This window comes from Chelonoidis abingdonii, chromosome 9, assembly GCF_003597395.2.
Source record: "Chelonoidis abingdonii isolate Lonesome George chromosome 9, CheloAbing_2.0, whole genome shotgun sequence".
NCBI lineage: Eukaryota > Metazoa > Chordata > Testudines > Testudinidae > Chelonoidis > Chelonoidis abingdonii.
In genome coordinates this window covers 3,138,214-3,164,291 of record NC_133777.1, presented here as the reverse complement: position 1 = coordinate 3,164,291, position 26,078 = coordinate 3,138,214, and the positions used below count along the sequence as shown (strand labels likewise).

At 49.1% G+C, this 26,078-nt stretch overlaps 1 protein-coding gene and 1 long non-coding RNA gene across 4 annotated transcripts in view; one reads left to right on the top strand and one right to left on the bottom strand.

The window, feature by feature from the left end:
• The window catches only part of PKD1 (polycystin 1, transient receptor potential channel interacting), a 132,720-nt gene that overhangs the window by 31,675 nt on the left and 74,967 nt on the right, over window positions 1-26,078 (bottom strand). The window contains exons 12-23 of the mRNA XM_032762640.2: window positions 24,803-24,934; window positions 22,730-22,905; window positions 21,717-21,850; window positions 17,241-20,863; window positions 16,049-16,195; window positions 13,408-13,551; window positions 11,859-12,138; window positions 7,875-8,091; window positions 6,084-6,243; window positions 4,370-4,522; window positions 1,973-2,117; window positions 426-1,025 (exon numbers count right to left, since the gene is read on the bottom strand). Of these exons, the coding sequence (XP_032618531.2) occupies window positions 426-1,025; window positions 1,973-2,117; window positions 4,370-4,522; window positions 6,084-6,243; window positions 7,875-8,091; window positions 11,859-12,138; window positions 13,408-13,551; window positions 16,049-16,195; window positions 17,241-20,863; window positions 21,717-21,850; window positions 22,730-22,905; window positions 24,803-24,934 (5,911 nt within the window). The remainder of the gene's footprint in view (window positions 1-425; window positions 1,026-1,972; window positions 2,118-4,369; window positions 4,523-6,083; window positions 6,244-7,874; window positions 8,092-11,858; window positions 12,139-13,407; window positions 13,552-16,048; window positions 16,196-17,240; window positions 20,864-21,716; window positions 21,851-22,729; window positions 22,906-24,802; window positions 24,935-26,078) is intronic.
• Window positions 24,874-26,078, top strand: part of LOC116814787 (uncharacterized) — a 42,110-nt gene continuing 40,905 nt past the window's right edge. For all 3 annotated transcript variants that reach the window (XR_012656478.1, XR_004371346.2, XR_004371347.2), the window contains exons 1-2: window positions 24,874-24,941; window positions 25,603-25,758. This is a non-coding gene — a long non-coding RNA (uncharacterized LOC116814787). The remainder of the gene's footprint in view (window positions 24,942-25,602; window positions 25,759-26,078) is intronic.

Genomic DNA, 26,078 nt, shown 5'->3' with positions numbered 1-26,078 from the left:
AGCATGATCCTCTCACCCTCTAGCGGCTCGGAGTCCACAGAGACTATGATATACCAGTCCTAGCGCAGCTAGACTCTGAGCATTTGGAAAGCATCTACCCTGTCCAATGTCACTGGAACACATGGACGAAGCTCTGGGGCTACTATATGCCAACAGGATTCTCCTTGGCTCCAGTAGTTCAGGCCTGTGCTCCTGGAGAGCAAAGGATTTGAGCTCTAGTCCCACTGGGGAAGTGACTCCCATATGGCCGTGACTTGCAGTGCAGCTCTCAGTCCTGATCCCTTGCTGCACTGTGCTTACGTGTTGTGCTTGACTTGTCCTTGCCCTGTAGCAGATCTCATTTAGCATGCAGGCCCCGGGTCCTGTGCTCTCTCAGTCCTTCAGATGAAAAGTATATCGAACAGTAGAAAAAGTGCAGTACCTACCATTTAAGACTCTGTAGGTGAGCTGGAAATGCAATCCTGCTTCTCTGTTGTTGTTTTCTGTCATAACAACTAGGTTCACCGAAGTCTTTCCCGGAACGATTGCAGAGCCAGCGGAGATGTTCGTCATGCCATTGTTCGATACCATCACAGTGATGGCCTTCTCTACGTCCAGACTCCCAATGGGAATCTGGGTCCCGTTATTGGTTTGAAACTCCATGGAGGCCACCTCTGTGGACACGGTGTAGTTGCTGATGTAGCCAAAGGGGAAGGGGTTGGAGTCCATCCGGAACATGACCTGGATCACGTCAGTCAGGTCGGAGAAGGTAGTGTTGAAGGCCTGGGGGATGGAGAACTGGCAGTCCAGCGTGTTCTCATAGCAGAGCAAGTTGAGGGGATCAGACCGTTTGCCTTTGGCCACGATTTCTCCTCCCACCAATTCAAGGGGCTCCTCATTCAGCACCCGGGACTTCATGAGGATGCGCATCAGGCTGGAGGACAGCCTGTAGGCTTGGGAAGCTACCTGTAAGCGGTGGGGATGGTTGCACAATTCCTGGAGTTCTGACTCCTGTGGAACTGTGTTGACGAGATGTATTAAGTCCCCTGTAAGGAGAGAGGTAAAATAGCAAACACAATAGCAGTGAGTACCACAGTCTAGGCAACATTCAGCTCCTTCCCACAACCATGAGGAAAGCTCCTTCCTTACTGGCTTTCTATTGGACCACAGCATTGTGACACATGACCTTCCACAATGAAAGCGCTACATAGTCCATAACTAAATATACAGTGCCCTTCTGCATCGCTGTGTTTTCTCTAATCTGTGGTGTGGTTAAGACCTGAAGTTACAAGATCCTTATGTGGGCTTTCTCTTGCTTCTGTGAAAGGGCTGAGAGAAAAGTGGATAGAGGGAAATAGACACACAAAACCCATATAACAAACCCCTGGAACTATAGAGAGTAATGCCATTACAAACACAGCCCATTGCAAGCATGTCAATAAAGGGCCTTTCTTTAGAGATAACCTGAAGGTGATGTCATCCGCCAAGGCCAATGGAGTTTCCATAAGCACATCTGCCAAGGATGAAGCCCAGCTTGATGCTGTGCATGGCAGCCCGCATGTCTGGAAGCTGCCTCTGTTATCCTCAAGCTTCCTATAAAAGGGCTGTTCCCTAGAGTATCAACTACTTCATTAATTCAGAGGCTGTCACTTTCAAATGCCCTAGCAGGACAACAGTGGGAAAATCGGAGAGATGATAAATTACAGGTGGGCCCAACCTATAGATTCAGATTTTCCCCAAAGCCTGGAGGGGGATGCTATTCAAATGGAGGGCTTGGCACAGGCCCACCTCTGTGATAAATACCAGCTATAGGCAGCCTTTGCTCAGGACCTCTCCCAGCCAGGAGAAGGCCTAAGAAACCTTTCCCAGCTTTTCTAGCCTGCTCCTTCCCTGATCGTCTTTTTAAAATCTACCCCCCGTCCACGCAGTGACATCCATGCCCTGAACACCTCCTAGAGAATGTCCCCACTGCTTGGGGACCCCCAGAACTGACCCATAATGTTGAGGATGTTGTCTGCGATGGCTGTTGGTGTCATGATGCCCTGAGTGGTTTCACCCTGGAGGATGGCCATCATGCTCTCCAGCTTGTTCAAGGTCCCAGTCAGACATGATCTGCAAAGAAGCTCCTTGCTCGCCACCTGCCATTAGAAATGTAGGCTAATCCAGCAGAAATCAACTCTGTATAAAAGGCAGTAGCAGCAGTGCATGGTACTTACTGGGTTCAGTCCCACAAAGTGCTGAGCGCTCTGGCTCTGAGACTACTCACATGCGTCTAGTTCAGCCTGTGCTAAGGAGCGCTGCTGGATCGGGACCGTGCACCCCATGCGCCAATCTGTAATATTTCTCTTCAGATTGTACTTTATCCACAACCAAGTCCACTGGATACCATAATCTACCTACCTACTGGACGTCTAGAGTTCCGTTCACTGTGTTACCTAGGCACCTCACACTGCAATTATAGCCTGTCTAGCGGTACCGATGCCAGGCAGGGCACCCAAGTCCCTGGGGTTCTGACACCAGGAGTGAATGTGTCTCTTGTTGTTGCTTCTTTCAAGTTGTTACCTCAGGGCTGAATTTTACTCCTGTTGAAGTCAAGCAGAGGCGGTTGGGTTTTTTCCATTGTCTTCAATGGGGGGAGGATTTGGCTCTAACTGAATCCATCTCCAAACATGTCCTAGAACTGTGGGAGGGATTTCACCACCCAGTTTTGATGACCGTCCCTCCCATCCACTCCCAGATGTGTCTAAGAAACAGAATGTTCTATGTTTTAAGCATGGGCTTGAGTCTGCAGCACACTCGGCAGGCTGGATGGGAATAATCTACGAAACACATGGAAGCGGTTACCACCACCCAGCTCCTAGCTCCTCTTCTTTTTGTCATCAGAGGATTCACCACAGATGTCAGAACGACTTGCAGCACAAAGGGGTGTGAAAGCCCCATGGCTTGTATTTGTTCATTAATATACAGCACCATTTACAGAGATATAAGAGGACCTCTCTCCACCCTGAGGATCTCACTATCTAAATAAGAGACAGCAGCAGCATGTAAGATGAAAACAAGTTACACAGACAGAGGAAGGAAGAGCGAGAACAGCAAAAAGGAGTCACGGGAGAACTGCCCCAGGGAGACTGTTACCCAAGGAGCAGAACTGATGTGAAATATTTTCCAGTCAGAAAATGTGGTTTTTGTCAAAATAGAAACTCTCTGTGGGGAAAAATATTAAAATTAACATTTTTCTCCCCAATAGGGAGAATAGAAACAAGCAGTTTAATTTTGAGGCAACATTTCTAAAAACAAAAAAGCTACTTTAAAATGATGCCTTTTTCTCCCTGTTTTTCCAATTTCAAACTTTTTGTTTTCTGCCTTTTTTTTTTTTTGGTTGCTATTTCAGCTTTTTGTTCTGGCTCAGAATGTCAAACCTGACCACGGGACAAAAACTCCATTCCCTGACCAGCTCCACTACAGTCCAATGAGGTGCTGGGTTGCAGGCTCATGAGAAGAGGTCGAGTGTGTCTCATGCTAGTAAAATCCGGCAGAGGAAAGTGATGTATGGGGCCAGAGTTCAGGGCAGGGACAGAGGCAGAAGAGAAAGCAGTGACTTTGGAGAGAAGGATCCTAGGATGAGCTGTTCGAAGCAAAGGGGGTCATGGGACAAGGATTTTGAGAGTGACACTCAGTAGCGATATGTTTGATTCATGTCAGGCCGCATTCCCAATGAGTGAGCTCGCGGAGCTATTTATGGGTATGAGGGAGGTGCTCAGAAATCACGGTGATGGGCGAGCAAAGCCTCACAGCCCCTTTGAGAGGTAGGGGAGGAGGAGTAGCCGGCTGATTGGCTGGCCACTCAAAGCCAAGCCCACTTAATAGCCAATCGGCTGGCTACCCAAAGCCAACCCCATTAAATAGCTGGGCTCGTTGGTTTGATGCCCAGCTGATGAACCATAAAAAGCCGCTCCTGAATCCAGCAGGGAGCAGCGCCAGCACTAGGAAGCAGGGTCCACCAGCTAGGCTGCCACAGTGTGGAATACAATACTTCAAATGATGACAGGCTCAGAGCTTCCTGCTGCCAAGCAGTGTGCTAGGGCTGTTTCCAGAGGACAGGCATAAATTCGTTGGTAACATCTGCAGGGGATGAGCGCACATTCATCTCTCGCTGCCTTTCGAGAATGATAGATGAGAAAAGGGTAGCAATGATAACGCTTGCACTTAAAGATGGATGGAGAGAAACACACACGCCCTACAGATGTCACTGACAAATTATACCTGTCCTTTGTGTATGATCAACGTGTGTGTATGTGTGTGAAACTGAAACGGAACAAGGAATGGCCAGAGCTACCCTTTCTTTCCATCACTCAGCGTCAGAGCAGAATGAGGCTGGAGGGTCCCATACCATGCATTGAGCAAGGGCAGCAGAGATCTGCTGAATATCGTCCACAGTGTTCACATTCAGGGAGATGAGGGTCTCGGTGATGTTCCTCCGCGTCCAGGTGCGAAGATCTAGTTCGTTCCCGGTCTTGGCTTCTAAGCCCATCAAGTGCTCGTGCTTAGGGGAAAAAAAGCAGGGGGGGTTATCAGAATCTTTCAGAACAGGAGTTTTAGCACTCAACCACAAATTTCCATTGCAGCATTTAATGACTTTCCAGCTGGGAGTCTCTGATATCTGGGTTCTCGGCAGGCCAGCCAGGGCTGCTGCTGGATACAATTTGAAAGTTAAAAAGCCTCTTTGCATTCTGCTGCCAGTGGAAAATATAACTGGAAGCAGGACAGGAAACAGTCTCAGTAGCACAGGGTAAGAGGCACTCTTGCAGTGTCAGTGAAAGAGTCTTCTCCTCTGCAGCTTCTGCCAGCTCTGAGAACATTCTTGTCTCTCTCCAGCTGGTCACGTTTCAAAGCTGATGTGTGATCATATCAGATCTCCTCTCTTGCTTGTGCTGTTTGTTGGGCCATTCAGTGGGCCCAGCTTTCAACAGAGCGTTCCAGTCTAATTCTGTGATTCAGATGGGCAATTTAATAGGGCACCCCTGTTCTGCAGGCTTAAACTGGTACCTAGGTGCATACAACTGGCATTAACACAGCAAAGCACAAAGCGGGTTACCAGATGGAGATCCGGATGCTCTGTGTAAGTGGCCATGTTTTGAAAATTGGGCTCCCCAGCTGCACCCCTACAGTGTATTAGGGATACACAGTTTTATGCTATGGACAATCCAGGTGGGTTAGATTGGCACAGGCATCTGTGCCCACTGTACTGCCATGGAGTAGTCCATGGCTGGAGTTGAGGGTCTGTTCTCTTGTTCCCCATTCACTTAGTGGTCTGGGATTTCTGAGGAAGCCGTGTGCTCGGTCCTTCAGGGATGGGGAAGGGAGAGTCCTGTGGTGACTTCCTGAGGAACCAACACTGATAGGCTCTAAAGGATGGGATGAGGCTCATCTGCGGCAAGAAAGAGGGATCCACAAACACCAAGGGGGCTGGGCACCTGCTATGAATGACAATGAACAAAGGGGCTGGGGGAGTTGTCGGGGGAGCCTGGGAAGATGATGGTTAAGAGAGGAAAAATCATGAGTTGTACTTTGTGGCCATGTGTCAGGCACCCATGGAAGGCTCTGTGTGCGGGTGCAGAGCTGTTCTGCTGACTCATCCTGGCAGCTGGGCCAGGCAGGTCTCAGTGGCACCCACTCAGGTGTCTGAAAGCTAGCGAGAGAGGGAGAGCTTAGCAATAGCCAACCCAAGGGGGAGCTCAGGCTGAGGTTTCTATTGGTAAATGCAGTGTTTAAACTTGGGGTAGAAGATGTGAGGGAAGGCTGGCTGCATCTAGAGGAGGAAAGTAGGCTATGAGGCTGGGGGTGGGCACAGGGTACATTTCCCTCTCCTGGGCCTACTTTGGTGCCCCCTGCTCTCACACGTCATGTGACTGTGACGCACTCAGATCTCCAGCACAGCCCAGCATCCGACAGCAGGTCTCCAACATCTACTAACTTACTTGAGAGACCATGTGAAACCGTCAGTTTACCTCAGGCCCAAGGTGAGCTCATGGACTGGACAATGGGTGGCCAGCCAACCAGAGCTGGTAGCCAGCCAGGCAGCAGGCCAGACAGCACTGCTTTACCTCATTTAAGATGGTGATGAGGGCCAGAGAGTACTCGATGACGTGCTGTGGGTCCCCCTGCTTCACCAAGCCCTGCAGCACAGTGTCGGTCTGATCGTAGAGCCAGTGAGAAAGGCTGTGGACTCCGGCCGCGGGGGTTGGCAAGGTGATGGTCATGGAGCTGGAAGGGGAAGAGGCGCTCAGTTTGTAAAGAGCAGACTGTCGAATGGACCCAAGGGCGATGGGCGTACTCCTCCCCACCTCCCTGCGGTAGTGCCTAGAGAGAGTCCTTTGAGCGTCACCGTCTCCCACACGGACCCCGGGCATGGACAGCTCTTCTCAGAGTCCAGTCTCACCAGGGAGGGAAAGCCTGTTTCTGAATAGTTGAGACAAGGGGCCAAATTCCTCCCTTGCATAACTCCATGTAACCATTGGATTAGCAGAAGGGAGGTGTTTGACCCTGGGAGTAAGATCTGAGTTCAATTTTAGGGTGTTTAAGAAGCACCCAAGAACTGTCTTCAGTCCACTTAGATCGTAGAGGCGTCAATCCTCTAGAGTCCAGGGGGCACTTGCCGCTTGGATTTAGTCCCCTGAGGCCCAATGCATGGGGTTAATGCACTGGGAGGGGGACATTTGTGTTTATTCAGTACTGAGTGAAAGATGAGATTGTCAGAAATCAGTCCCTGCTGGGACCTGCCCCAGCGACCCCCACCTGGAGTGCACCCCCCTGAGCTAAACACAGCTCTGCCCCTGCTCGTCAGCAGTGGGACACAAGGTTATTCTGAGCACCAGCTCCCTGCTGCTTCCAACCTTCTTTAAAGGGTTCTGGCTGCAAAGGAGGGGCAGGATGCAGAGCACGCTTGCAGCACAAGCAGGGAGATCTCCAAGATAAATGGGCCAGGTATCATTTATTCATTTGGCTTTCCCTGCAAGTCATTACTAATAATGCAGCCATTTGTTATGGGTATGAAAGGAACATTAAATTCTTCTCCCACCCAACTGAAATGCGAGTCAGCCACAGCTTCTTTGCCTGATGCATTGCCCACGAACAATATTACTTGTAAAAAAGATATAGCGAGATCTCCCAGAAAACAACACCCTGCCACAAAAGGGAAGCATGGCTGTGAATTGAGATGACTGGCCACAAGAACGGTAACATAGGTGAGGGGAAATTTGCATGCAAGGGGCTTTTTGATCTTTTTTAACAAGGTAGCTTTCATCAAGCTTTACTGCTCTAGCAGCCACGTCTGTTAGCTGAGAGGTAAAACTTAAGACATACCTGAAAAGGTCTTTAAAAGATTTCCAAATGGTGCTTGTGTTTGATTAAAATGAATGAGGAGAGGAAGTGGGTATAGACAGATGGTTAAAAATAGAGTGAATTTGTGTGTGTATATCAGTGCTTGTGAGGGCCTGAGGAAGTGTGAGATCCTTCCTCTACCTACAGACCAGGCATGACGGAGGCAGCTGGAATGCAAGTTCCCATCCCACTATGCCTTAACTCAGTCCTTGAGAGGCCACCTGTAAGGACTGGAACTCAGTCTCTGTGGCCCAATATTTCACTGATGCTGTATCTACCACTCGTGCTGGGGGGTTTTCTGAGGTGGGCACGGTTGCAGTAGGAACCCAGCTTACGAAGGCCATAGCCCTTGAACAGATATGCCCACTGCACAGCTGCTAAGCCAAACTTTGTTATCCAGCCAAGGGCACAGGCCTGTGATTCGCGATTCCTGGATTTTGTGCCCAGCTCGGCCCCTACTTCACCATGCGGCCGTGGGCCTGTTGCTTCTCCTGTCTGTAATAGGAGCACCTTACCGGTTGAGGGCCATGACTGTAGCTCCCAGCTGATCCTGCACGAGCACGGAAACATACACGAGGAAGCTGTTTGCACTGAAGCCTGGTGGGAGGAAGGCGCTGTGCTCAGAGCGGCTGCCTTTGTACATGCCGAACTCCTCACATTGCCCCATTTTGCAGCGAGTGGCTAGGAGGATGTACACCAAGGGGGCCTCTTTGTCCTCTGTGTCTCTCCAGCCTGCAAGCCAAGCACACCGGGCAGTGTCAATGGGATCCGAGCACACCTCCCAGGCCAGGCCTGTAGCTGCAGCCATTGTCTTGGCCACTAGGGATCCGGCTTTTAAATCCATTATTAACAGCAGCCCGTGCCCTCTCTTCTCCCCTCTGTTACTCTTGTCCCTTGATTTGCATAATACTGTGCAGAGTTACATTGCTGACTCCCCCTGCCTCTTTACCCTCATCACTAGGGTCATACCAAATTCATGGCCGTGAATGCATCACAGACTGTGTAATCTGGTCCCCCCATGTGAAATCTGGTCTTTTATGTGTTTTTACCCTATGCTATACAGATTTCATGGGGGACACCAGCATTTCTCAAATTGGGGGTCCTGACCCAAAAGGGAGTTGCAGGGGGGCCACAAGGTTATTTTAGCAGGGACATGGTATTGCCACCCTTACTTCTGCACTGCCTTCAGAGCTGGGTGGCTGGAGAGCGGAGGCTGTTGGCCCGGTGGTTATTGTGGGGGCGGGGTTTGCAGTACTGCTACCCTTACTTCTGAGCTGCTGCTGTCAGGAGCGCTGCTGAGCAACCAGAGAGCAGCAGCTGCTAGCTGGGAACCCAGCTCTGAAGGAAATATCCTGCAAGCAGCAGCGCAGAAGTAAGGGTGGCAATACCATACCATGCCACCCTTCCTCCTGTGCTGCTGTCTTAAGAGCTGGACAGCTGGAGAATGACAACTGCTGACTGACGGCCCAGCTCTGCAGGCAGCAGTGCAGAAGTAAGGGTGGCAATATCCCAAGCCCTCCTTACTGCCGCACTGCTGCTGACGACAACTCTGCCTTCAGAGCTGGGCTCCCAACCAGCTGCTGCTGCTCTCTGGCCACACAGCTCTGAAGGAAGCGCCACAGCCAGCAGCAGCGCAGAAGTAAAGGTTGCAGTTGCAACCCCCCCTACAATAACCCTGAAACCCCACACACACACACTTTTTGGGGTCAGGACTCCTACAATTACAACACTGTGAAATTTCAGATTTAAATAGCTGAAATCGTGAAATTTCAATTTTAAAAATCCTATGACTCTAAAATTGACCAAAATGAATCATGAATTTGGTAGAGCCCTACTCATCACCCCATCCACAGCGAGTGTCCCTGCTGCCCTGACAGGGTGGGACAGGTTGAACTAAAGCCTCCAGAGAACTGATAGAGGGATCTGAGATACAAAGCTCTGATCTGGATTTCTCTCAAGTTTAGGGGTTTTCTGATGTGGGTTTTGGGCCCCAGAACATTTGGTCATAGAGTTTAAGGTCAGAAGGGCCCATCGGACCACCTGGTCTGATTTCCTGTATATCAGAGGCCATCAACTCACGCCCTAAACCCAGCCACTGAAATGAGACCAAAGCATCACAGGCCACAGGAGCCTACTCTAGTATGTGCCACGAGCAGAGGATAGGCAAGACTGAGGTTCACCAAGGCCACTGCAATGGCACAGACGATATCCCAAGATAATCCTGGCAAGTGACCCGTGCCCACACGCTGCAGAAACAGGCAAAACTCCCCAAGGTCCCTGCCAGTCTGACCTGGGGGAAAAGTCTTTCCTGGCCACACCTATGGTAATCAGTGAGACCCTGAATATGTGAGCAAGAACCAGCCAGCCAAGCCCCTGAGAGAATTATGGCCAGCCCAGCCCACGGCCCAGCTTCGGCTGTGGCCAGCCTTGATGCTTCAGAGGAAGGAGATTAACAAAAAAAACCCAAACAACTCAGAATACCTTGGAGGTAAAATATCCTTTCCTGTCCCCCTAGAGGTGAACAGTTGAAACCCTGAAGCATGAGTTTTAACAATGCGGGAGACCCTAGAGAAATCAACATGCCACCGTGGGAATAGCCACGCACTCTCCATAACTCAAGAGCAATGACGATTCTGTTGTATTGCAGAGGCTGAATACAGCGCATAGCCAAGGTCCCTGACTGGATATAATGTCCTAGACAAAAGCCCTGTAAAAGCTGCTATTAGCCTGAGACCTCAGTGCAAGCCTGTTACAGTCCAACAGGACATGGCCCACCAGCCTTAGGAATGAATGGTTTAGTACGCTGGATATAGCCCACTGATCTGTATTTTGTATCCAGCACTTTGTCCCTGCTTAACAACTATTACTAAAAGCTGCAAACCCAGTAAAGCCAAAGGTACAAAGTGTTCAGAATTAGACCAATGATGGCAGATCAAAATATACCAGACATGAAAATTGCATCATTCTTATTCCCCTCTTGCTCTTCCACCTGATTTAAGCTGCAATGTGATCACCATCACAAGAATGACTAGCGCTAGAAACCAATTCACCCCACCATCGGAAACATGGAATTCCAGCATTCGTGTACGATAAAGCATGACTCTCTAATACTAATCATTTGGGGAGAAGGGGGGGTAGTTTCAGAGACACTTACTTGCTGGCCCACAGCAATATCTTACATCATTGGGCTAGACATTTTTGTCTTTGTGACTGTGTCAGGAAGAACTTGCAGGAAAGGAAACTATATTTGTGTAGGGAAAGCAGAATGAACTCATTCAGGCCACACTTTGAGTGGCCTGTAAGTGGTGTCCAGTTTCTGAGTTGTGTGAATGTGGGGATGTAATTGTGGGCACTTACTTTTTTCCCCACACCCAAACCCCAGGTTTATACACACAATCCACTCGCACCAACTAGCTTGACAGGCATTCAGCTACTTGATTTAGATGTGAAGAATGTATGCATAAATGAATGTTAGCATGTGCCTGCTTGGGGTACAAAAATTGAGTGAAGCCTGCAGTCTGGTACTTGCAAACCTAAGGGTTGGCTTAGGAATAGAAGTGGAGCTGAGAGTAGAGAGTGAGAATTCTGTGGGACCAAGGAACACATGTCATAAACAGATAGTTAAGGGTTAATGTCTCTTTTACCTGTAAAGGGTTAAGAAGCTCACTAAACCTGGCTGACACCTGACCAGAGGACCCATAGAGGGACAAGACACTTTCAAATCTTAATGGAGGGAAGTCTTTGTGTGTGTGCTCTTTGCTTTGGGGGTTGTTCGCTCTTGGGACCAAGAGGGACCAGACGTCAATCCAGGCTCTCCAAATCTTTCTGAATCAGGCTCTCATATTTCAAATTTGTAAGTAATAGCCAGGCAAGGCATTTTGTTTTCTCAACTTGTAAATGTTCCTTTTTGCTGAGAGGATTTTACCTCTGTTTGCTGTAACTTTGAACCTAAGGCTAGAGGGGGTTCCTCTGGGCTATATGAATCTGATTACCCTGTAAAGTATTTTCCATCCTGATTTTACAGAGATGATTTTTACCTTTCTTTCTTTAATTAAAAGCTTTCTTTTTAAGAACCTGATTGATTTTTCCTTGTTTTAAGATCCAAGAGGATTGGATCTGGACTCACCAAGGATTGGTGGGGGGAAAAAAGGGGGGATGGTTAATTTGTCCTTGTTTTAAGATCCAAGGGGTTTGGATCTATGTTCACCAGGGAATTGGTGAAGTCCCTCAAGGCAACCCAGAAAGGGGAAAGTTTTAGGGGGACAGAGAGTGCTCCAGACACTGGAATTCTGGATGGTGGCAGCGATACCAGATCTAAGCTAGTAATTAAGCTTAGAAGTGTCCATGCAGGTCCTCACATCTGTACCCTAAAGTTCAGAGTGGGGAAGGAACCTTGACAACATGCATCTGGATAACTCACTTGGTGTGAGAAACACACTCACCGATGAACAGTAGAGATGCCAGGCTAATCTCTGGCACTGTCGCAACCACGCTCTCACCTGCACATTCAAAGTGAACCTTTGCCATCAGCGCCTTGACTTCTCCATTTGGAGAGAGCTGACACAATCCTCCAATCGGGGGCCGATTCGGGAGCAGGTCAATGGAGGCGTAACCTTCCTCCCCAGTTGTGAGGTCAGTGATGTGAAGGGTAAAGGTGTATCCTTCTCCATCCTTTAAGGCCCCTGGCCGTAAGACCAGGTTCATTCCGGTGTAGCCAGTGGAGGTGGTGGTTTTGTCCAAGACGAGAGACTTGTTTTTAAAGCTATGTGCTGCCCATCTCTACAGAGATGAAGGGAGAAAGACGGGAGAAATTCTGGTTTAATCTGAAGTAATCTCCCTAAAATGTTTTTGGACTGAGTCTATAGGGGAAAAAATAGAATCTAGAAGCAAAGGCTGCCAAATTTGCAGTTGATAATTCAGCTTTGTTCTCATGTGCTGAAGCAACAAGAACTGGAAAGCTTCCAAACTGTCTGGTGGGAATATTTCTACTGTGAGATCCACTTTCGTCTCTGGGATTACATCATCCACTGACAAAATATTTCATAATACACAACACAAAACACAGGAAATCAAATTAAACAGTGGTGGAATCTCCAGGGGATAACATTGCTTTTACAGGCTGCAAGTTGAATGTGTCCTGCATTGTTCCTGTCAATAGTACAAACGTACAACTGTGACAACGAGACACACCAAGACAGGCGTCTGGAAAACACCGCGCAGGAAATGGCTCAGCTCACTGGGGATACAGAGCAGCGTTTCCAGTGGGTCTTTCACTTACAAAGCCTGTTTCATCCAACACCATATAGCCCAGTACGCGGATGGGAGGGGAATGTGGCTGGAGGTGAAGAAAACAGACTGAGCGATCTCTGTTTCAACCCCCTGAGCCAGAATAACTCAGACAGGCCACAGAGCAGAGAGACAAAAACACTTTAAAATCTCAATCCAAAGGGACGTGAAATGAGCTGCTGGTACATGAGCCCATGTTGGCGGTCCCGTGGCAGGGGCATCATGGGTTGAATGGCCCTTGGGTAGCGGTGAGCCACTCTGATGGAGGGAGGCCATGTTTCCCACAACTCCCGGGGCCATTACTGAGAAGATCTCTCCACTGGGACACAATTCGCACAGCCCATATGGGCATTGCTAGGGGAAGGCTCACTTGGTGGAGCTGCTGCTGACAGAACCTGAGCGGCTCAGTTTGAATGGCAGCTGCAGCAAGCTTTCGGGCTCTACAGTGGAAAGGCCAGACATGACTTGGTGGGGGACTCTGTGATGGGGTCAGAGCCTCTCCCCCAAGTTCACTACAAACAGACCCTGCTCTAAGAACCTGACACATCACCCCGTGGAGGTCAGGCTTCTTGCAGATTCACAGGGGACTGCACTGGACGAAGGGGACACACTGAGCAAAGCCTCAGAGGCCTGCTGCTCCGTTCTCTTTGGGAGTTTACATCAATTGTGTTATTTTTCACTTAATTCTACCCCTCCCGCCCCCTAACACAAAAGGGATCGATTTTGCCTCCAACAGCAACGGCTTTCCCATCACCACTTTACCCCAAGCTTGGAGTCGTTCTGGCAGTTCCTGCAGGTGCCCTCCAGGTAGACATACGAGCTCTTGCTGACTTCGTAGACAGACTGGGCTTTGCAGGAAACACATTCTAGGGACACAATGGGGACCCTTCCCTTCTTGATCAAGACCTATGAGGAGGGAGGAACAGCAAGAGAACAGCTCAGGAGACATCCATGCCGTGCCTGATGCAGCCAGGATACAAAGAAAAGCCAAAGGGGATATTGCTATTAATTTCTAACTACTTTGCAAACGTCCTTGTGCCCAGTTCTCTGCACGGGAGCTCACTCCATTTCAGCATAAGGGTATTTAGGGTGAAATTCATCCAATACAGAGGGATCAGCATGGGGCCTGTGCATGTTGTAACTTTACTTATGGATTCCCAAAGGCCTTTAGTGGGACAAGCCATGAATAAGCCACATAGGGATTTCACCTTCAGGGCCTAGATACTACGCTGCTGGGATCTCTAGAACTTCCCTACATTGATCCAGTCTAGGCTGGTTGATTTTGTTTTGCCGTATTTTTTAAAATGGGTTGCTTTAAAAGTTTCTGTGTAAAGTCCTGGGTAGGATGCCAAGATGGCCCTTGTGGTTTTACTAAGTACATCTGTTACTAAACTGAGGTTCTCTGAAAGATGAGGAATCCTTCAAAAAAAAAAATATAAATCACTCTTACCCCAGTTAAGACTAGCCTGTGCTCCGTAGAGAAGACATCTAACTGGGAGAGGGAAGGTCTATTTGGATCTGAGATCAAACATCTGGCTTGCATCTGGCCCTGGAAACTTCTGCAACTCATCTTAATTTTCTTTGGGCCAAATCTTTGGCCCTTCCTCTGCAGCGAGCCCTGAGCCAGTGAAACTGGCTGTGAAAAGGGAGAGGCAGGACTGGCCTCCTGCTTGCCACAGAGACCTGAACAATGGGGGTGGTCTGCCCACCAATATACAGAGGGTGCAGGGCAGGCCCTGGATCTGTGCCTACCTATGCCACTGGGCATTCTTCCCAATGGAAGGGGTATGCAGTAAGCCCTGGTCCTACAGCAGCATCTTCCTCTCTTGTTCCTGCTGAGATCCTCAGCGCTCAGCCTGGGCCTCTGTGCTGGGTCTCAGGATCTGGCCCTGGGCCTGCATGGCTCTGTTCAGTGCATTCTTTATGTCACTACTTTGCATAAACTGTCAGCATTCTAAATACCTTCTTCAAATGCCCTTGAAAGATGTGACAGATGATAAAGAAGCTAGAACAGCAGCTCCTACTGGTTACCAAATGCATTTTGCTCTGCCGTGCAGGAAAGCCAGCTTTCCCACAGGACAGTGTGTTGTCCCAGACTTTCCTCCCAACTTCACAGCCTACAACTGGTTACCTCTAACACGCCTCTCCCACAAAGTGCTGTACAGGATCTCCATTCCCTCAGAGCCCCTGGCTAGTGTAGTATTATCTCTATACTTCTCCTAAATGCCTTTAATCCCCTACCAAGCAGCACGGTGCCCTAGCATAATGGATATTCTGAATGTAAAGAAAGTCAGTAATAAAGACATTGTTTAACATGGCAGGCTGTTAAACAAGAAGTGTTCCACCAACTGAAGGGGAAGAACATTGATGCTTCCCTCATTCCTCTAGCCTTTGCAAATTTCCTATGACACTGGATTCATTGTTTTGCGCTCATGCATGGAAAGCTGATAGTACGGAATGTCCTTAAAAAACTATCAATTTAAATTTTTTTTCTTTATCCTCCGGCTTTGGTTTAAAAATCCAGGCAGTAAGAGTTTCCACTTTCAGACTAACTACATCTCTTAATTGCCAAACGCACCATGATGAATGTTTCTGACATAAGCCATAAGTGCTGTCGGACTGCAGATGCGCTCAGTGTTCGGTTTAATCTGACATAAACAACATGCCCTTAAAAAAACCTTCCGTTTCTTTTTCAAAAAAGAAAAAAGGGTAGGAATGATTAACAGCAAAAGCGAGTACCAGCCCTGCTAAAGCTCACCCTTCTGGTGCCAATTTGGAAAGGGCACAGGGTTGTTAAGTGGAAGTAGGGCTGGAGCACGACATTGCTGGGCACATTGCTGGATCAGTTTTTAATCCCATGGATTGTAGGATCCTCATATTCTCCTAAGGCAGATCAGGCACTGCAAATTCAGAATCTGATCTGCTGTGAACTGGAACCGTGAATGATCTGGTTATTAACATGGCGCAGGCAGACAGAGAGAGAGAGAGAGAGAGACAGTGTGATCTTAATAAAAGGCCTGTGGGAGGAAACACAACAAAACACTTTACTGTTACTGCCTCCTGGAAATTTAAAGTGTGTCCATCACTGAGTATATGGTATATGTCCCCTTGAGGGCCATGAACAGAGCTTAGGACTCTGGAGGGATCAAAGGCAAATCTCTCCTTCAACTTCTCTCTGCTTCCTCCCCAATTAATACAGACAGCAGCAAGCTCTACAGTCCCTTGTTACTGTCCTGCAAAGTGGGGTCAGGAAAGGAGCAAGACTTGGGACCTACTTATGACTGTGGGTATCCCAAAAACCAGCTAGCTCTGGAGTTTTGCTCAGAAAGGGGAGTGTGACCCTGGGCATTGTCCTGGTGCCCAGGAGCAGACACATATGCACAGTGAGGACAGAGGTACGTACGGTTTGATTGGTAGACTCAGGATTCAGACCCATCTTCCAGACACTGAGGTCAAATGTATATTCCACATCTGGTTCTAGTATTGCCTTGGAAATGGTGATGACCCCTCCTGTGGCACTGAAGTGCAGAGAGCACCCTGCCAGCGAGCTCTGCTTGCAAGGAGAAAAGATCATTCAAACCCTCCTTTGCACTGATGCACGTTGCATTAGTCCCTAGCCAATACGTTCAGTGTCAGACACAATTGGTTCTTGCTATAAATGACCCATTTCTATCCACTTGTTTGTGGCTGGGGAGGTAGCATGGGATACTGGTAAGCACACTGTATTTTCCATCAGGTTAGTAAACAGCTCTTGGAACACCCCTATATTTTGGATGGCCTCCATATTTTTTAAAAAATAATTCTATTAAATACCCTGTAAATATGCTACCAGAAGGCAGACAAATGAGAGTGCTTACATTTACGCTAAGTCTGATGCACAAACCTCCATTTAGGAAGTAGAAAAGAGCAAAGAAAAGGTCTTTCAATAAACAAGACAGTTGGGTGTCAACAAGACAATATTCATGGAGAGAGTTTGCCATGAGACTCTGAAGGGAGATCCTTTTTTATTGGTGGCCAAGACTGGTTCAATGTGTCGACCAGAGAGGAACAGTGTCCTGTAGCCAACTGTTATTGTGCTTATCCTTCAAAAGCTTCGTTTGGCTCCTGCTGAAATTGAAGGGTTTAAATGACTCTAATGGGAGCAGGATTAGAACACACATACATAATTCGAGCCTCCTGACATGGGTACCTGTCCTTGTAATGCCTTCAGAAGATGAAAGCAGCAGCAACACCAGAACAGTTAACCAGAGGCCAGATGCAATGGCAGATGCAGGGAAAGCTCCTTGGCTCACTGCAAATGCTCAGGGCGGTGCGCAGGAATAGCATATAGGCATGATAAGCCATCACAAGGACTCCTGTGACTGATCTTGTTCCATCTTTCTGAGCTGGGTACTATGCCCCCCGCCCCCCACTTCCCTTGTGACCCTACTGAGAGTCAGTTACAAACTCTTCCGTTTATGCCTTCCCAGCCCAGACACAAAAATGTGTGTGCGCACAGCGCCTGGCACAATGGAGCCCTCATCCTTGGTTGGGGTCTCTAGGTACTACTGCAATGCAACTAATTATCACTAATTTTGCAGTGCAGATTCTCTTACCTTGGAGCAAGATGTGCAGGACCACCGGTAAAGCAGCGGCGTCTGTTCACCATCGTTCAGGTTAGGGTCATAGGATTTCTCACCATCCAGGATTAAGTCCCGAGTGTTGGACCACACGCGGTAAGATCCCCCATCAATGATTGGAACCAGCTTACTCGGTGTCACAGTCACATTGGCAAAAATACTCTTGGACAGTGGGGTGTCTCCAAAGGAGACAAAGAAGACAAAGCAATAGTTTCCTACTGCCAGGGCCAGCTTAGGTATGACCAGCTGGGGTCTGCTCACATCAACGCTCAGCAGGTGAACCCTGTCAGCGTCACCAAAGTGCAGGCAGCTGGGTGCTCTGTAAATCTCCCACAGATACTCGGTCTGGTACTTGACGCACCCACGGAGGTCTATCTGCGCCTCCAGGTAGTTCCTCTGGGATCGTTTCATGACTACCTGTGTTGGCAAGGCTAGCTCTACCTCTGGTTCCTCGCACTCCAGGACTCTGACGGTGACTGTGAGATGGGCTGTCATGAAGCTGACAAGGTTGGTGGCATTCACCTCCACCTGGTAATCTCCGGCCTTCAGGTAGGAGTAGTTGGCAGCTGCCACTTCTGTGATTTGAGCTGGGGAACCATCACCAAAGTTCCAACAGAAAACAACTTGCCATGCGCTGGGCTGCACGGAAGCTTCAAACAACACCGTCCTGTTCACAAAGGACAATGCCGGCTTAAGGGAGACTTGAACGATTGGGTCTTGGACTTGGATCACTCTGGTGATGTTCAAACACCCCAGGTCATTGAAAGCACTGAGATGAATTTCTAGCAGTCCTGGAGCCTCTGGAGCATAGGAGACACTTCTGCCCGCCAAGCTGACCAGGGCACGACTGTGCTCTTTCTGCAAGGAGAACTGCCAGGAGTACGACACTCGTGAGCCACTCCCAACCTGGGCAGTGAAGGTCTTTTTTGTTCCCGTTGGGATGCCCTTTTCACAGCAATTCACAAGCCGTAGGTCATGGATGGCTTCCAGTACTGAGATAAGCACCTGTGTGCATTCCCGGCTGACTTCATTCTGCACCATCACCATCACGAGGTAGTCACCACTCTCGGTGAACTCATGGGTGAACCTAGAACCATTGAGCACCACGGAGTAGCCCCCACTTATGTTCACCGAATAGCTCACGGAGGAACCAGAAGACATGCTGATCACAAAAGAGATCTGTTCCCCAGGCTCCACCACCTTCTTGCTCACAAAAAGCTCCAGCCCTTCAATCCTGTCCTGCACTGTGATATTCTTGCTGGCCACAGCCCAGCTGATGTCATTGGACACATTCAGACGGACAGAGAAAAAGCCTGTCTTAGGGAACGTCACCGCCACAGTCTGTCCAGTCTGCAAGCCTTTTGGTAGCTCCCACAGCCATGTCACATTGGTCCCCTTTTCGAGTTCACCACTGAAGGTCACCACGGAGCCCGATGGGATGTAGCTGTCCAGTTCTGCAGTCCCAATCCTCAACCCCACTACAGGTTCCTGTATAAAGATGTAAACCGATGCATTAGTGGAACCAATCTTGTTTTCAGCGGTGACAGTGACTGCTGTAGCCCCAGGTCTTTGGAAAGAATGTATGATGAAGGGTTCAATGGTAACAGGAGAGAAACCATCTTCCAGGTGCCAAATATATATTAGGCAAGTGCCACTGGTTACACTGGTGCTTATGTTAACAGAGGCATTTATGGCAGCCGGATTGGGGAAGGCAGAAGGTTTTAAAAGGCTGATACTTTCAATGAACTCCACTGTCCTGTTAACAGCTGTGCTTCCCAGCATGTTAGTGGCTTTCAGATAGATAGTATAGTTCCCAGCCTCCAGGATGCTCAAGGAGAAGATCTTCCCACTGAATGTCTGCATGGGGGTGCTGTCCTTCAAGGCCATCCAGCTGTAAGAGATGTTTGTCCCATCTCTCACCAACGCTTGCAGATGAAGCGTTTTGTTGGTTGGGAAATAGGCATCCTCTATGAGGTCGCTGCTGGCAATCTGCAGTCCTTCGATCTGCTGCAAGACGTAGACGAAGATGCTGTCCTGCAGTGAGCTGATCTCATTCTCCGCCGTCACAATGACATTAAAAGTCCCCACGGACCGGAATGTGTAGGAAATGGTGTAGGAGCCTTGGATGGGTGTGCACCTATCGCACAGGATCCAGGAATATCGGCTAGCGTTGCCAGCTAGGAGAGTGGCTACGAAGCTCACTGACCCATTCAGTGGCACCACAGTCCTGCTGGCATTGATGGTAAGCCCCTGGAGTCGCCTCTTCACTGTGAGGTTGAGCCTGGTCTCACAGTTGCTTACATTGTTCCAGCCAGTCAAGCTGATCGTGTAGTTGCCAGTGTTGTTGTAAGAATGGGTGATGATCGGTCCAAGCTGGTTACAGCCATCCCCAAAGTCCCAGTAGTAGCTCACTTTGGTCCCATTCCCGCTGGCGGAGAACAGATAGATCTGGTTGAGCTCCAAAACCTTTGTCCCGTTGTATTCAATCTTTGCTACCCCAACTGGTTCTTGGACTTCCACAAAAGCCGTGTCATTGTTGAACGAGACATTGTTGGAGACGGTGACTGTGACCAGGTAGATCCCTGTGCTCTTGTAAGTGTAACTCACTTCAGTCCCACCGGACCTAGCAGAATCATTGGTCCCAAAGTCCCAGTGGTACCTGTATTGGTACAGAGGCATGGCGCTGACCTGGAAATTGCTCTCTTTGCCAAGACTCACAAACTGCTTGGGGGGTAGGAGCGTGACATTGACAATCTCCGGCTCCACACAGACGATGGTGAAGTAGTGTGCCTTGTTCACACTGCTTGAGAGAATCAGGGAGAGAGAGAAGATTCCACTGTGGGTGAAATTGTGCGTTACCACAGGGTCCCCATAAATAGTGATGTTGGATGAGCCATCTCCGAAGGTCCAGTCAAAAATGTAGTTCTCGGAGTTCCCCGAGACATATGCTGTGAACTGTACGTTGGGGTGTTCCAGGATGCAAGAGGAAGGCTCTATTTTGAGGACCTCCAGGACGAATACTCGGATAGGCACAGTCTGCGAAACAGAGTTCACGGGATTCACAGCTGTCACATTAATAGTGCAGCAGTTGACATCCTTTTCATACCTATGTTCTACCGCTGGCACCGTGCTCATCACTATGGTCCCATCCCCCATGTCAAATATCCAGGTGATGTTGTCCCCTGTCTCCACTGAAGCATTTATTGATATTGAGATGCCTTGCTCTGCCACCTCGTCAGATGAAACTCTCAGCCCAGTGATCCCTTCAAAGACACGATAACGCTGGTGTGTCTCCACGCTGCTAATCGTGTTGTTGGCTGTCAGGCTGACGTTGTATACCCCCCTGGTCTGATAGGTGTGGGTCACTCTAGGTTGGCTCTCCAGCAGCAGCAAGGAGCCATCCCCAAAGTCCCAGGTGTACCAGACTCCATAGGGGGATGGCAGTGGATCGGCTTTGAAGGTAACAGGCTGGCCTACGACCAGAACATCTGCATCTGCTTCTACAGTCAAGTCAGTCAGGTAATTGTGGACATGAACCGGGATCTGGTGGGTGAGGTTCTCAAAACTGTTTGACACTAGAACAACGAGGATGTATTCTCCTGTAGATGAAAAGAGCAGAACATGGGCAGTCATGTTGGAGGGGTCCACGCAGCCACCACAGGCCGTAATGGCCTCTTGGGAAAGGTTAAAAACATTCCAAATAGACACTGCTCTGCTTCTGTACCACACACATGCTGTATGTCTCTTCTTTTTCTCGTTACCACTAAGGGTGCATGAAAATAGGATGTGCATGTGTGGCCGGCCTACCTGTATAAGAGGCCAGCCTGACAGTTCTGGAGACTAAGTCTTTTTCTGTTCATCCACATAATAGTGGATGAACAGGGCAGTGGTCATGCATGCTGCTTCTACCTGAGCCCTTCAACTGTGCCTCATCTCTGACCTGAACCCTCGATGTGACGGAAGTTCACTCTCCACAGGCCATTCTGCTATTGGTCTATCTCCTGAGATTGCCAAGAAGGAAATCTGCCTGTGCCAATGAGGGTAGTTTCTATGATGTGAACACACATCCAGTGAGATTATCGGATGGTGACACTTCCAATCTGGGCTAGATTTGAACCAGTGATCCAGAGGAGAAATGAAACTGTTGTTGTGAACAGGTTCTCACAGTCAGAGATGATGTCTGATCATCCAATCCTGCCTCCTGTGGTCATCGTCACCTTCCTTGATGCTAATTCTGCCAGGGCTTCGTCTATTGTTCGTTACAGCCAATGACCAGCAGCACCAACAGTGGAGGGAGTTTAATCAAGAAAGAAACTAATGATACATGCAGGCCTCTGAACCATTCTCTAGTGTGGAGGTGCTAGGATTTTCTGAAGCTCTTGACCCCTGTAGCCCCCAGTGCAATAAAACTGCATAAGCCTCTTTCTCCCAGGATACACAAACAGAGCTTACCTGGTACTTGATAGGTGTACAATACGTTGTGCTCGATCACAACCTGATGGACGCTGGGATCAGGAATGAGGAAAGACTCATTATATGGAGGTTTAAACTGGTAAATTTCATGACCACCATCTCCAAAATCCCATCTGGGGAGAGGAAAGCAGACATGCAGATCAGACATGCAGGCCATGAGCTGGTCATTACAAAGTGAAACGGAAGCTGCTTTTGGAGCATCTTAGGATCCCACCTGGAATCCCGTAAGCACCCCCAGTGCTATTCCCAGTGTTCGGCTACAGTCAAAACACTGTGGTTACCCAAGGAGCTACCCCAGAGGGTACTGCCGAGTATCACAACGCGAGTTGTTCTAATCCCATGGCAGTGTCATGGTGACAGGAGTATGGTGGCAGTTAGAGAAAGGGAAGGAGTCATTTCTAACTAACCAAACAGCAAGTGTTACAGAAGAAAGGCATTATGGGACTGACCTCCAGAAACACTGAGCACCCACTACCCCAGCTGAAACCAATGGGAACGCTGGGATGCTAAGCCCCTCTGAAAATCAGTTTCTGTGTAAGTACCAGATTTTGTTGTTATGGTACCACTGTGTTTAGATTTCTTTATCAGATTTCTTTTCTGGTCCTGCTCCAGTTAACCATCCCTCGGCTCCTGTTCCAAAAACCTGGCGTTACAAATAGCAGCACACCCTTCCCTGGTGCCAAAACATATCCCATAGGAGAGGAGAGACACTGCACAGGAAGTCCTGTGATGATTCTCTTCTGAGCAGGTGAGGAATGAAGACAAAGCCAAAGGAAGGATCACCTAGCAAAGGCCTCATTCAGTCAACCTCCGGGGGACTTCAATCGGAATTTCCCTTGAATGAGCAAGGAGGAATGAATAACCCAGAGCCTGCAAATTATGCCGAATACCCATTTAAATCAATTGGCTCTCAGGTGAGAAATCAGCCACAGCAAAGCCCCTGAGCTGTGCACAGTGAGACCCTACGTTTGGGCAACGTGCAAAGGACTCACAAGAAAGCAGCGTCCACAGCCGAGTCAATCTGTACTCTGGCGGTAAGCTCCACGGTTGTGTTCTGAGGGAGGATCAGTGGGATCTCAGACACGGTCAGGTCCTTCATCCTATTCATCTTCTCCACCGTGACGTTGTAATCAACTGTGACATTGCTGACGTGATTAGATGCGGTGAGCTGTTAAGGATAGGCAGGACAAACAGAATGGTTCTGAGGTCACCTCACCACGCTCCTGGGAGTACAGCACCAAGGAGGGATCTGGATTTCACGGTGCTAAAGGGACACTGGGATGGGGTGTCTCCCCAAACGGGCCCTGAGCGAGCGGAATTAGGCCAGGCGGGCCCAATCAGCCAATTAAGCAGCAAACAGGGGAGAGATTTAGACAAGGAGGAGGCCCTAATTGGAAGCAAGCTCATCTGTGAGGGAACAAGCAGGGCTTACACAAAGGCAAGGGACTGGCAACAGAAGGAAGGCTCCAGGGGGAAGGGAGGTGTGGTTGGGACTATAATGGGAAGTGTACAGTTACTCCCTGGGAGAAGGGAATTTGGGAGGGAGAGCCAGAAAGGTAGGAAAGACTCAGGGGAAAAGCAGCAAGGTGTGGGATAAGGCACACCTTAGCTGCTGAGGAGAAGGCCTCAGAGCAGAGGGTGGGCCCAGGTTCCCCTGCCAGCCCCTGAGGGAGTGGTACCATGGGGCAGTGAGTGGGCAGACTGCCTGAGTTGGCCAGTGTGGACAGAGACTTAGAAAGACTTTGATACCCCAGAAGGGGGAAACACGTATAATGACCTTGTCGGAAAGCCAAGTCACGAAGAATAAGCACCCAGTCGCAGAGACTGAGCGGCAGTAAGGTATCCCAGACTGGAAAAGAGCTAATCCCCAGGGCAGCCAGGAGGAGGCACCCCTGGTGGTGAGTGCCATGTGACAAACTCCAATAAACCAGAGAGAGTCCAGGGGAAAACACTGAAAGGGACTGGGGAGAGGGAAAGGAAACAGGGCCTGAGCAGCTCAGGGGAGAGCTGGCAAATAAGTATGAATGGGGTAGGGGGAGTAACGAGAGGCAGAAAGCCAGGGTAATAGACTGTCGGAAGAGGCCCATTCAAACTGGAAAGCATCCATGACCACAAAGTCACACACCCAGTGGAATAATCTTCCCTGTGAAGCTGTCATGGCTCCACTGTTAGGTCTGTTCAAGGTGGAACTGGATTCTGGAGTTAGGGAGAGGAATTTCTGCCCTGGTGCCTTGGAACTCAACAAGTGCACATGACCCAGGAGACTCTTCCAGCCCTGAACTTACCAATCATTCATTCGCTGGCTCTATCTGAGCCTTGTTGCTAGCAAGCTACCTCCAGCTGCTGTGCACAGGCACTGAGAGCCAGTGATGGAGCATCAGCAGCTTCCTAAAGGGGCAGGGGCAGGGGCAGGTGAGTAGCTCCAGACATAATGGAGGGTGTAGGATGCAAGCGTCCAAAGTGCAGCTTCAGCACTTCTAATGAAACAAGGCAGGGATGGAGGAGAGCGGGGGGCCGGGAGCAAAGCTGGAGGGGGGCTGAGAAGAAAGATCAGAACAGTCAGAAAAGGGGACCAAGATGAACTGTGAAAACTGGGAGAGAGGAGCAAAGCAACACGGGAGGAGAATGGACAGGAAGGAAGGAAGGAAATGGGCAGAGGAGAGACCCGGAGATAATAGGGACAAAGGAAGAGAAAAGGAGAAGGGTGGGGGGACAAAGAACAGAGGAGGGGAAAAGAAGAACAAAGGCGAGGAAAGGAGGAGAGGAGAAGAGAGAAGAAGAGAGAGCAGTGGAGTGGAGGACACAAAAGGAAGCTCTCACCATTTTCCTTTGCAAGAGAAGAACAGAGCAAAACTAAAGATTAAGCAGCTTTGCAAGTGCAGCAAAAGCCTTTTCAGGAAGCTGCAGTGCACAGCCAGCGTGCGTTACCAACTGGCTTGCGAATGGGGCAGGGCGTGGGCAGAAATCTCTGCCTCCTTGTCAAGCTGCTGCTTTTCCTTTTCAGCTGGTGGAACCCAATGGAAAAGCAGACCTGAAACGGTGCCACGGGAGAGGCCTTGGCTTACCGAGAGCTTGTACACAGCTGGGCTTTGGTAGATAACGTTGAAGACGACGTTGTAAAAAGTGAAAGATGGTTTATCGTCTACTGTCCATCTGAAAGTCACATCCGACCCGGCCTCCATCACAGGGATGTAGCTCTGAAAGGTACGAGGACACTTTACACTAGATCAGGGGTTCTCAACCTCTCCCAACATGCTCTAAAAACTCCATGGGCCCCCTGTGCTTCAGCAACTGTTTTTCTGCATATCCAAGAGATTAAAAGCCAGAGCTGGTGTTAGGGGGTAGCAAGAGGGGTAGGAAGCAGGGCAATTTCCCTGGGCTCCAACTCACAGAGGGCCTCATGAAGCTAAGCTGCTTGAACTTCAGCTTCAGCCCCGCACCAGGGGACTTAGGCTTCGGCTTTCTGCCCTGGCCCCAGCGAGAGACTAACGCCAACCTTGCTTTCTGGTGTATTTTGGAGCACTCCCTGAAACCTGCTCATGGCCTCCCAGGGGACCCCAGACCCCTGGTTGAGAACCTCTGCACTAGGGCATGAAAGAAGCATGCACAGCACTTCCCAGCTGAACAGGAGACAGAACAGATTCAATCTTACAGGCTAGTTCAAGATTCACTGACAGCTGCTGATAGGACAAGGAATGGTTTCTGCATCCTTTAGACTCTGCCTTTTAGTTACTGTATTTTGGGGGATTCCATTTTTAGTCTGAATGGAAAGTAAACAGTAGGGTTTACTTTTAGTCCCTTTAGCTCTTTCATAGTCCAAGCTAATCTCCCCTCCTCAGATGGTCAGACATCTTTCTCTTTCCAGCTCCTGGTCGGCACCGGGGAGCCTGAAATCCTGTTTATTGCTGCTAGTTCAATCAAAGTCTCCAGAAAGACAAGCGAAAGGAGGGGACAAAACTTGGAGACTCTCAGCTGGGGGGATAACAACAACACTGTGACTATTGTTGGGTTTCCTTTCAAGGTAATTTCAAAGTAGTCTTTCCTAAAATTAGTTCTTTCCAACAGGTTTCAGGAGGGATGTATCCTAGTCCCTCTAAAAGTCAGTGGGAGTTGGAGAGCTAAATTCTACTGAAATCCTAGGCTACAGCTCCTTAGGAAAGCATGGCTCTTACATCACATACAGTAATCAGACCAGGGCCTTGCCCCAAAGAATTCACAATCTAAATTATTTTGCTGTTGACTCTTCCCCACTGCTCTCATGCCTTAAAAAGGGACAGAGTCCCACTTAATGGGATGTTCCAGAAAACCTGTTTTTCCAATATTTCCAGATAATAGTAATGA